Here is a 12591-nt window from a genome sequence, read left to right on the forward strand (position 1 = left end):
TCAACCTCCTAATTCGACTTAATCTACCATTCTCATTAGTTTATTTCATGTTTTTTATTATATTTATGCTAATAGAGTGAATTGGGTTAGTCATTATGCCAACAAGTCTAATGGGTGCTTTGTGCAGATTTTTAGTCAATTTTGAGACAAAATCAAAGGTTTTAATGAGCACTTGGCAGCCAAATTCGTGAAAGAACAAGGGAGAGGATTTGTAGGAAGGTGTCCCCTTCATTTATGGGCCCTTACCTCGAATTTTCCACCATCAGCTCGGAGTTCAAGGGCCACCAAATCAATTATCACAAGGGCAGCCGAGCAAGTGCTAGTAAAAGTGCTGTTAACTACAAGTTTTGGCAGCTGAGTTCCTAAAGTTTAGGAAGGTTGTTGGGGTCCTCAATTTGTATAAATAAGAGGGCTTAGGGCCTCATTTCAGTTAGTCACTCTGTAGGCAGAAGTTAGCTAGTTTGTAGTTCGATTTTAGTCAGTAGATTAGCTTTGCATTTTAGCACATTTTTCAGTTTCCCTTGTAAACAGTTTTTGGAATGTAACTATTCTTTTGATCAATAAAGATGAATCCAGCTTTGCACCAGCTCTAAATCTCTCTTAGGAGGCTGTAGCTCTTGGGGTTGGGCCCATCTCAAGTGCCCAGTACCTCCTTTGTTTACTTTCATGTGTCTTTGCTGCATTCTTAGAATAAAATCTGCTATTTAGATTTAAATCTTGTTTTGTTATTTAGGTTGTTTTTGATGATTAAAGTAGCTTTTCATGTTCAGATTGATTTGATAGGTTAATAATAGAAAGGATCCTCGGAAAAAGGCCTCAAGCACCTCTGATCTCACCTCTCCCTCAGTGGGATCGTGAGCTGGGACAAAGGTGACATTGCTGCCAACAAAAACACTGTTTTTGCTTTGCCATGCAATCATTAGTGTTGGAATTCTCATTTGCAGACGTTGATATTAGTTGTGTTTAAATGCTCCAGTTTATGATTGCTTAGTTGCATAGTTATTTCACGTATTTCATTGCGAATAAACTTCTGTCCATTTCCTTTTGCTGTTACTTAAGTCAGATTAGAGTGAAGTAATTAGGTCATTTGTTTTCCAACTGTTTTTTTGTTCAGTTTGAAAAATAACTTGCAGAGCGCCTATCATACTTCTCCATCTACCTGTACTCCATCCAACCTACCTGCTCCACCCTCTACTTCAGATCCTTGCCTTACCATTGCCACGTTACCTCACTCTGCCCTAGTTCCTATACTCTCACACAACATTGCTTCTCTTATCTTTGAACCAACCCAATCGCCTTAGCCACTCTTCAGCCTCATTCACCAAAGTCCTGGATCTCCTCACACCCTTATCTCACCTCCATACCCACTCCTTCATCTTTCTTCCTCCATCCATCCTCCAAAATCCCATTTCTGAACATCCTGTAGAAAAATTACAGACATCCTGTAGAAATTCCAGAACATCCTGTAGAACCCCTGCAGACTTCCTGTAGAAACTCACGAATGAGGTTTCTTGATATCCAAACTCTGTGAAACTCTCTAGAAGGGTGTTAGGGACCCCTTAGGCCCTCTCTGAACCTTCCTGACCTCCTCCAAGCATTTCCTCTCGCCAATCCACCTCTGCACAGTGAAAAACAGTTAAATCGCATGCATGATAATTCTGACAACTTATTCAAAAATACAGAAAGATGTTTTCCTTAGATAATGATAACTTAGACACATGCATTTTACCTTCCTAGAAGTTAATGGCATCTCTTTTAGTAGCTTGCATCTTCTTTCTTGCATCAGTAGGACTAGCTGGTAGAATTAGGGTTTGTGTTTCTTTTTGGCTTTCAGTTTCTTTCCGCAATTAGATTAGATTCCTTTAAGTTAGCTTTCATCCACCAGCTAAAAAACTTCTTCTAAGAGCTCATAGAAGTTGACTTAAGCTCCTAGCGGACTTGTGCCAGCTGACCAAGTGACAGCTGCGGCAAGAGCTAGTACTTGTGCATACAGCACCGTCGCTTCCAAGTTTGTTACGAACTACCGGGTTGATAAAATTAAAGAAGGGAGTTCCAGGGGTTGCAGCATTATTACTGCAATACTAGGGCTCACCAACTATGCCCAAATGTTGCCCATTTTCCTGAGGAGAACGAAATGCTTGAAGGTTAAGACTAGGACTTGGAAACTCACCTAAAGGAGGTTTCCAACATCAAGGCTTAAGTGGTTGTAATACTCCCTTTACAATATATTAATAATATATTATGTGTTTTCTTTCCATAAATGTGTTAATCATTGCTAATTTATTATAATACTCACTGGTTTGTTATATGGTTTATATCGGAATGGTTTTTGCTATGTATGCGTTTATTGTCTCCACGTGATTTTCCTTGCAGGTATTCATCCATAACGATGAAGAGGAGATTGATCTTGGAAGTGGAAGAATCAAGGACGACACTAATGAACGTTAGCATCATAGTGAAGTAGGTCATCTATCCTCCTTTCTGTTTTCTAGTATAAACTAGGAAAGTTTGCACATATTTGTCTTTGTTTGTTGCTAGATCCTCCCATAGGACTAGAGAGATATTTTCTGTCCACAAAAAGGACTGCTTGCACAACAAAAGGGGGTATAATATAATGTTTGATAATGTACCTTAGTGCCTCCCCCAAAACTTACATTTTTTATCCTAAGCTTAAGAATGACCAAGGAGATGAGATAATTAGGGACCTGCATTGATTTATTCAAGGGATAGTTTTCCATCCAAACTTTCCATTGACGTCACTTTGTCCTGTCTCAAGTGGCCAAGCATGATTAGCATGTTCATCAACCTTCCTTTTTTGATTTCATAAGATGTGGAAGAAAGCCTTGATAGAGAAGGAATCCAAGGTGCTCAAGATTCATCGAAGAAGAATACTCAAATGGTTATTCTTTGGAAGAGAACCATTGTGCAAATTCTAGATAGTGATAAGGGAGTCTCCCCAAATTGTGATCTTGGAGAGTTCCCTATCCTTGGCTAATTGAAGATCGAACAAAAGTCCATACATTTTTGCCATGTTATTTGTTCTCTTGCCAAGATCCCAAACATACTTTATTACTTGGTGCTCTTCGGGATTCAAGATAATCCCTCCCCTTCCTGGGACCTCTTTATTTCATTTTTTATTATAATTTTATTTAGGGTTTTTAAATTCATTTTGAATATTAAAATTTTTAATTCATTATTAGTATTTTTATTTTGAAGATCACACAATAAAATAATTTTAAAAATTTTAAACTGGTAACCATCACTCAAAAAATACTTTAACAATACACTCATTCATCTATTATTTTAAATCATATATGTATATTCAACATTTTTTTATTATATCATAAAAATATTACATCATGACGAACTTTGAATTTTGTGAGAGTGGAAAATTAGCCTCACTCCGACGAGATTTGTGGACCTTCATATACAAACATATAACTTTACAGGCCTCATTACATCCATAGCCCACCATCAGCAAAATTTACCAAAAAGTATAGGCAAGTAGTAATCATCCGTGCCTATGAAGGGCGAGGTTGACGTCCGCTTAGGAAACATTTTCTGGGTGTTGAAAGGGTTAGTGGATGTGAGATTCCACATGAACTTTGGGAGTCTAAAGATATCCATGCAACCCTGGAGAAGCCTCTGGTCAGTGTGGCCTGTCGGTCTAGGATGCGGCGCTGATTCCAGCAGATTGCAGCCAAGAAACTAACCAACTCAACATTATCCTCGTTATAAGCTTGTGATAGTTGATCAATTGTGCGTTGGAGCATGTGAATTTGAGCTTCGATAGAGTCAAAAGGGGCAAGTAAATTCACTCAGCCATGCGAGCTCTTGATTGGAGGATCCAATTATCTATCCCCTCGTGCTCCTCTCTTCCCTGGTTTCCTCCATCCCTCCTTGATCATCCTCGTTGCCACAACATTTGGAAAGACTTTCTTTCACTTTGAAACCCCGCTAGTATGGCCTTCCTCACTACCACACAGGAACTCCTCCCAACATGCGGCGCACCTCTCCTCAAGCTTCTTACCGTGCCACTAGAAGGAAATATATTGCCTATGTTGAACTCCTGGATGACTATTGTTATGTCGGTGGCCAACTTGAAGCTACAACATACTACATCACATTCAACAAGGTTTCGAATTGAAGGCTCAACTCTGACTTCAATGACATCCAGCCAAAGGGATGGTGAGTTTAAAAGCCTCTGCCACCGAGAGTATTGAAAGGACCTACTCCTTTTCCCCGCATGAGCAAGGTCAGGGAACACCAAGTGCCTGGAGGTTCTCCTTTCCACACAGAAACAATCAAGAAGTACCTAAAAAGAAACAATCAATCAGGGAATTACCCGAGAGGAAGCTTGCGTCAAGTTGAAAGTTGCGCCAGCTTCTTCAACAATGCCTTCGTGCTTTCTGTCCTCACCACAGTTCTCCCAACGTCTACCTTTCTCCACCTTGGGGTCCCAAGCCAACTGACTGCACCAGAGACTGAGAATTATAATGATCTAGCGAGTGAATAGGGCCTGATTCTCGGGCTTGTCTTGCCAACTGAAGAGGGATAAAGAGCTGAGGAATCTATCCTCAGCACGAGCTCTATTTCTCCCAGTACCTAGACTCATTTCTTTGCATAATAGAATACCAAATGGTTCTTCTACCCTGCTTAATAACCTCTGTCCTGCATCGATAAACTTAGTTAGGCAGGCTCCCAAGACGCAATTACTCCAAACCATGATTGTCTGTTGCTTCGTGTGAGGGAGGAGCACCTTCTGTCCTGTCATCTGTCTTGGGACTCACCCCATCGAAGATATAAACTATATTTTTATTAATATTACTGTGATTTTTTAAAATATATATATATATATATATATATATAATGTTGGCTTCAAAGCCAGTTCCTTTTACAGATTCAACAAAATTTCAACTTCTGAGTACATACATATCCATAAAAGACCTTTTCTTCCTACTACACCTTCTACATACTGCAAATCTAAACTGGTATGTTCTTAAAACCTTCCAAAATATTCCTAAGACTAAGACATCTTAGAAATACATAATCTAAAATAGAGTGTAAACTAACCTACATTGCTCGAACCAACTTCTGAAATTACTTCAACAGATTCACCATAAGCTTTCCTTAATTGCGCTGGAGCAAGGGCCTGGGTATCTTCCGCCTCGTTATTCATCTTTCTTCAGTTGGTCTGAAGCCACGAGATGGTTCACATCCAACGCCTCTTTCCTATCCATGTCCAGGCTAACTCCTTTTGCACCATTCTCATTCAAGGCTTCAAGTCTTGCAAGGCGAAGATCCAAAATATCGAGTTTCGCTTAGAGTCTGTCAAGTTTGGTGTGAAGAAGGTCATTCTTTTGAGTCAGAAAAAGGACCCGACCCTGAACCCAGGTGGCCTCCATTTCCCCATGTTTGTTTAACAAGGATAACATATGCTCCATTGTTGTTGTGAGGTAGTAGAAATAACAAATAAATTCCTCTTCTCCGAGACAGATGACGTCTCCATTTCTTCTACAGCGCAACTATCTTTACCTACTAGAATCTTGAATTTCTAGACTCGCACTTCTAAAGACAAACTGATGGCCAGTCGAGCCTTAATCTTGTTTTCTAGACTCGCGAGTCGCACTACTACAGAGAAACTGATGGCCAGTCGAGCCTTAATCTTGTTGTTCAAGCATGGATTCACCCACCAATCCCTAGGTATGCCCGCCATCATCAACGCCCCCATCCTGCGTTGTACATTCTCTGGGTAAGGAATTCTATATCCGAGCTGAGGACTATGAAATTCTATGGTTTCCACCTCTATAGCAAAGTTAATGCTGTCTGACATGTAAGGGGAATAGGAGTTGCTTTGCATTTATATTTCCCTCAAAGTTGACTTTGGCATGTTAATACAAGGCAACTCCTATTCCCCTTACATGTCAGACAGCATTAACTTTGCTATAGAGGTGGAAATAAGAATTGCCTAAATTCTATGCCCGTTCCATTAATTTGTTGTACCAGAATCGCACTTGCTTCTCCTCATATCTCAACTCCTTCCCACATTTATGAAGGACGTAATCAAACTTCCATCTGTCCCAGTCTATGTTTGTTTTCATGTTTATGAGCCAAGTGTTTACATGGGCCCAAAGCTTAACAATAAATCAGAGTCGCCAATCTGCAAAATAACAAATTTCAAAGATTGCGAGACTTGAGTGCGCGCTGACGTGAGACCGTCGACCTACTTGAATATTAACTCCCTTTCCTATTCCTCTTGAATCCATCCATACGACCATTCTTTGGTTTTTGATTTCACTTTTCATGGGAAAGGATTGTAAACACTTCTACGCTCATCTTGAACCAATATCCCTTTTATCCAAATGGACTCCTTTATTAGCTAAGGCTTCCATTTTTGGATTTAGATTCATTTGGATAGTAAAACTCAGTTTTCTTAATTTTTCATATTGGTATTCTTATTAGTCCCTGCCTGGACTATAGCGATCGATAGATCGTTGACCGCCTATTAATCCATTAGTTGACCATGTTTTTTTTTGCGTTATCATGATTTAACCAATGTTTTAAAATGACAATTTTAGTCTATCAAGATTTTAACCAAAGTTTTTGGCTGGGCAAAAAAGGACCTCTTATTGCAGGCTTCGCTTATACCAATGCAGATTGAAGTGATCAGAGCATTTACTTTGCCGTTTTACCCTAAGTTCGAGCTTTAAATTCGTTATATAAATTTTTGAAGATCGTATACTAAGTTTTATTTTGCAACCTCGTTTTAGATTTAAGTGATCAATGCATTTACTTTGTCGTTTTAACCTAAGTTCGACCTTTAAACTCGTTATATAATTTTTTGAAGATCATATCCTAGGTTTTATTTTGAGGACAACTGCGCTTCTGCATGCAGGGTTGAGGCCAGGTGTGTTTTTGCATGTAGTCACATTGATAAAGGTGTCCAACTGTGGCTTGCAGCGTATTGTGTATAATATCATGAAGTAACCCAACTCTATGAGGTAAATAGTGGATGTCTATGAGTTATAGCTCCAGTCTGTTCAATTCCGATTAGAGATAGAAGTACGTTCCATTGGTGTCAAGGGAATACACTGTCAACACTCTACCTTCGGGTTTGATTCATCGCCTGAACGAATACCTCTAATCTATTTGTCTTTGTTTGCAGCCACGTTCTCCAACTACTACCTTGTTTCCTCCAGCAGAGTCACAGCGATAAGAGGATGGCCCTCCCGCAGAGGTAAGGGTTTTTTCAGAGTTTCGAAATGGGTATTCCTCTGTTTCTCCCAGCCTGAGTAGATGCACAGGCACTAACTTTTGCATGGTTCTTCCAGGTATTCGATTCTCCCTTGTCCGGTGCGGCTTCTTACCTGGGCTTGTAGCATTCCGTTTTTCTTCCGGTTTAATATTTGTTTAAGAATCTCAGATGGCTTTAACTTCTAACTTGCCATTGCAGTTTGTCATGCGTTTTTCCAAAAGTGCGGATTCAGATGGGTGGGTTGTTAACAGGGAAATTCATCTTCTGTCCTCAGGTTGGTTCTGCCATGAAATCCTCCGGCGGTTTGCGAATTGAAGAGTTTTCCTTCGGTCTTGTTTAATGTCATAAGTATTTTAGTTGTTTTGGTAGCTTACCTGTTCGGGTTGGTTGCCGGCTTTATACTGAATCACGGCCAGCTCTTAAGTTCTTATACTGTAATTGTACCGCATTATTAAATTTTCGTTTTCGTAGACAGGGTGCATTGGCACTCTATTGGGATATTTCCTTTGTTTGATAAGGACTTTTCACGTTTAGACCCCACCTCCGTTGGGAACATTACGATCTCTCTCATTTATAGCATGGAATCGTCAGTGGTGCAGAGCACGGAACCGGTTAGCTCATATTGTAGTCAATTCGATAGTGTTTATGCAGACACTGGAAACTCAGACAGGCAGCTGATCAGCAGGTAGCCTTCTTTGGTTTTTATATCTCTGGGATATTTTCGGAATTTGTAATAGGGACAAATTTAGTATTAGAAAGCGTTGAATTTATTAGAGATTTTTAAGAATAGTCGTTTCAATTCACTGTTATTTTTTTTGGGTTCTAATTCTGAAATATTTTCAACATCTACAATTAATACAGAAATGCTCTTTTTTAAAATTACCCTAATTAAAATAAAAAAGATTTTCTCAATATTTTGTTCACATCCCAGCAAAAAATGTCAAAATGATAATTCAAATTGCTGCAAGGAAGATTTTTATATCTTTTCATATAACCCAACTTTCAATGAAGCTAAACTTAGAGTAAACCGATTTTTTCCTCGAAATTTTATTCAAACTCCACTTAAAAAAATCAAATAGCGATGACTCAAAACTCCACTTAAAAGAAAATCAAAATTCCACGAGTCAAAATGCAGTATGGAGTTACTAAAATGCAGATGTAATATAAAAAATCATAGACGACCAAATGTAATTATCCAAATTGTAACATTTTCAACATAGCAGAAGGGATTGTTTACTATGGCTATCTTTTATCTTGAATATAGATTTTCAAAATATTTGCAATGTTAATATTTAGAATGTTAATCTTTTGAATGTTAATCAAAATTTAAAATCAAATTAATTTCAACTGTCAATTACACATTTAGTTCACAGATTTTAGGTCTGATGTTATGAGATATAGAAATATAATAGTTTTTGTTTTAATTATATTATCATAATTACATTAGTAAACATAGACAGTATAGGTTAACATTAATGTTTCAATTTTTCAGTAATAAATATAAATATAAATCTTAAAAATATTATGTAATCAAAACCCTAATCTTAATAACTAAACCCTAATAAATAAATAATAATTTTTTTCGAAGTAATAATGTAAGAGATTAGGTTAATGTAATTATAATTTCGAACGGTCTTGTAAATTTTGGTGTTATGCTTGGGATCACTGTTCTAAGATATTAGAGAGTATTTTTTTCTTATAATTCTTAAACTATTTTTGTTGCTATTATCTCAAAATTGATGGTAAAAGAATTATCTTAAGGGGTTTTGAAATCATTTTCCCTGTTATGGCTTGGAACTGTTTAGAGCTATGTATATTACGGAACGTATGAGTAAGCAGGTTAGACTAGTAATAAAATTAACAGTATTTATATTCCAGCGCATTTGTTTAACAATATAATATCAATACTTTACCTTAATCATGAAAACTTAACCATAATAAACAATAGAATCTACTTAACTACAGAATATACTTGATAATATGGTTATGATGATAATCGTGTGTTCTTGGTTATGTAATGTTTTTCTAGGAATGAATAATAATCATGGAGTTTGTCACTTATCTGCTTCCGCTCATATATAATTCTATATAGATACTTTGTATTTTCTTGAAGGTCTCACCACCCAGCGACTAAGTCCCCCGCTGAGCACTTCTCGCCCCTGACAGTTATTGGGCCAGTTATTGGGTGAATACAGTCTAGTATCTTGGGCTTGATGACTACTATAGTCTGGTACCTTGGGCTTCAGGACTACAGTCCAGCCTTGCATACCAGTTCAACTGTTAGCCAAAGATTTCTTTCCCACCCTAGCGTTGAGCAACCTCTCCTACTTTTGAGCAACCTCTCCAGTTCAACTGTTAGCCAAAGATTTCTTTCCCTCCCTAGCGTTGAGCAACCTCTCCTACTTTTGTGTGTCCCCTCTTTCCTATTCTTTTCCCTCGCCTCTTTCCTATTCTTTTCCCTTTTTTGAGGGGGAAAGATGGGCCACTGTCTCTAACTGTCTAAAGAGTTTTGTAACTATTTCATTTCTTTTAACAAACTATTTAAATTCCTTAATAAAAAAATAACAATAAGTTATGGGTTTCCAGCCTTAATCCTTTAACAAACTGTATTGAACAGAGTAAAGAGTTTTGTAACTATTTCATTTCTTTTAACAAACTATTTAAATTCCTTAATAAAAAAATAACAATAAGTTATGGGTTTCCAGCCTTAATCCTTTAACAAACTGTATTGAACAGAGTAAATTTTTTTAAACTAATACATAAAACTTGGTACAAAAAATAAATCTCTTCTTTGAATGAACTTTTCTTATCTTTACAATCATACAATCTAATTAAAAAAATCTTTCAAATCCATTTAAATGTAATCAACCCCTAAATATTAAAAACAAATTCTTAAAATAAACACTATACCTATAATATTACAAGGAATAATCCCATTCCAATATACATAACAATGACAAATCACACCACTAGTTGATCCCTGGATCACACACAGAATGAAAGCATCAAAATATATGCGTTGATATGTTATGCTTTATAGTAAAACTAGGATAATTAAGAATTTAATTTAATTTAATTTCTAGAATATTTTGAAATCGATTAAATAGAATTGAGGAAAGAAAAATTGACCTCATTCCTGTCGGTCCCAATTTAATTTCAAAATATTTTCAATGTTTGCAATCGACATTTTTTTTTGTAAAATTCGCATTCTTTCATCATATATAAGAAATCATAATTTTATACAAATATTTTTCTATGTAAATATAATTTTATTTTTATAAAAAAACAAATTCTCTTAATTGCATTTGAATAATTTATAAAAAAGAACAAATTCACTTAAAAGTTAATTGTTTTTTACTTAAATTACAGTGATCCGAAGCGGTCACAAGCAGAAAAGGATTTTTCCCTTTCGCCTCCATTTTGGCACATCACATCTTTCTCTGTCCGAGAGGTTACCAACTGTTTTTTATGTTCGTACACTCTTTATTTTGTTCCTATGTTAGTGCCACGTTGGTAATATGATACAGAGTTCTGAAGGTCAGCGTTTATTTTATGTTATCAGATCAATTTTCATCCGGAACCTCGATCCGCTCTTTATATTACTTCGCCTCTTCTCTGCCTTTAAAGAGAATTATAAAAGAAAACGTGCAAAAGGCAAAATAAATTTTCTCTGCTTCGTACGTTGTTCTTTCTTTTCCGAAAACCTATTATTTCTAATACTAGATGTTTTTCAGAGCTGGTTTCTATTAATTAGCGGTGCCAGTTGCATGTCAAATTGTGCCAGTTTCATAACTTCCAACAATGGAGTTGAGCCATGCCAGGTGCATGTCGAGCTATTCCAGTCGTATAACTTCCAACAGCCTCACTGAGTACTATGTAGAATTATGTATCCTGTACGTTATCATTGTCCATTTCTTGAACGTGTATGCAGTAAGCAATTTTATTATTATGTATAATACACTGATTATTTAATCTATTAATAGATGCTAATATACTGATTGGCGCAGGCTTTGGCTCCGCTTTCAATTGGTTTTGCTGTATTCATGGTACACTTGGCAACCATTCCCGTCACTGGAACGGGCATCAATCCTGCCAGAAGCTTTGGAGCAGCCGTGATTTATGGCCATAAGAAATCCTGGGACGACCATGTAAGAAGAGGATAATAGTCTCCTTTCTGTTGTTTTCTATTTATCAGTATTGCAGATTTTATGGAATTAAATTTTGATTCTTACATTGCAGTGGATCTTCTGGGTTGGTCCTCTTATTGGAGCTACGGTAGCTGCTGCATTTCACAAATACGTTATCCGAGCATCCCTGAAATGGCACAGCAAGGAACCCAACAATGTTTAATACAGAAACTGGACTTTGTTCATGCGGATGCATTTGTGTTGTAAAAATTGTGTTTGCTTTTAGATGTTGTATGTTTTGAGGGGCCAATATTTCACGTACGCCGGATGTTAATCTTAGAATAGGCATCAATAGATGCTAAAATAAATTTGATACGATGGCAAAAAGTATTGTTGTCCTTATTTGGCAAGTTGATTCCAATCGTATTTTGTCCGCCAAACATTTCTAATGTCAGGATTGTGTCTTATAAACAGTGTTATTCTTGTCATTATTTGGCATTTTCATAGCTATCGTATTTTCTTTGCCCAGAAATGTCAGGATTATGTCTTATAAACAGTGCTATTCTTGTCATTATTTGGCATTTTCATGGCTATCGTATTTTCTTTGCCCAAAAATTCCAAAGTGAAGGTTACCTCTATCAATTATTATTTTGCCAGATGAGATGTATTATGATGGAAGGCAACCCCTCTTATCCTCCGTGATGTTAGTAGAATTAGTAATTGAAAGCAAATAATAGTATTGGAATCTCTTTTCTTTTAACCGGATTATATAGGCATTCATCCAAAGGCAAAGTTAAATATAGTTTCTGCAAGGTTGGCACGTCTTTTAAGTTCCCTGCAGACCCCGGCAGGGACTACCGCCACGGCAGTGGCTCCTTGTTCTTTGTAGAATTTGGGATTGAGCCTGATTGGAGTTTCTTTTAAGTTTCTTTAAATTTATTGACTTGCTGAATGACTATCATAGAGTTTCTAAATACTATTAACTGTCGTATTTTCCTTGATGGGACCAACTTTAATCCCTATCAAATAGCCAAAAAATTGGCTTGATTATTGGTAGCAAACCCTAAGCCTCATGCATATTGTAACTCAATTTCTTCATTAGGGCGATAGATAACCCCTCTTGCTCCTGCTGCCCTTTAGTGTGAAATATTTATTAACATATTTTATTATTATTATTATTATATATTTTAATATTAACATTTTGAATTT

General features: G+C 36.8%; 1 protein-coding gene across 1 annotated transcript; it reads left to right on the forward strand.

Moving 5' to 3' along the window:
* The first annotated feature begins 11211 nt into the window (after window positions 1-11211).
* LOC149180325 (aquaporin PIP2-5-like) lies at window positions 11212-11653 on the forward strand. Its single transcript, XM_089418160.1, has 2 exons — window positions 11212-11403; window positions 11495-11653. The coding sequence occupies exons 1-2, from the start codon at window positions 11299-11301 to the stop codon at window positions 11603-11605; spliced, it is 216 nt and encodes a 71-aa protein (XP_089274286.1). The 5' UTR covers window positions 11212-11298; the 3' UTR covers window positions 11606-11653.
* The last annotated feature ends 938 nt before the right edge of the window (window positions 11654-12591 follow it).

This window comes from Pinus tabuliformis, chromosome 3_2 (assembly GCF_031772625.1).
Source record: "Pinus tabuliformis cultivar Carrire ecotype Pingquan chromosome 3_2, CPIR1, whole genome shotgun sequence".
Lineage (NCBI taxonomy): Eukaryota > Viridiplantae > Streptophyta > Pinopsida > Pinales > Pinaceae > Pinus > Pinus tabuliformis.

What these genes read in the sequence shown, in the direction of transcription:
- LOC149180325 (XM_089418160.1), top strand. Translation starts at nt 11,299, where the DNA reads ATGGTACACTTGGCAACCATTCCCGTCACTGGAACGGGCATCAATCCT. An exon ending in AGAAATCCTGGGACGACCAT is followed by an intron (nt 11,404 to 11,494) that starts GTAAGAAGAGGA and finishes CTTACATTGCAG; the next exon opens with TGGATCTTCTGGGTTGGTCC.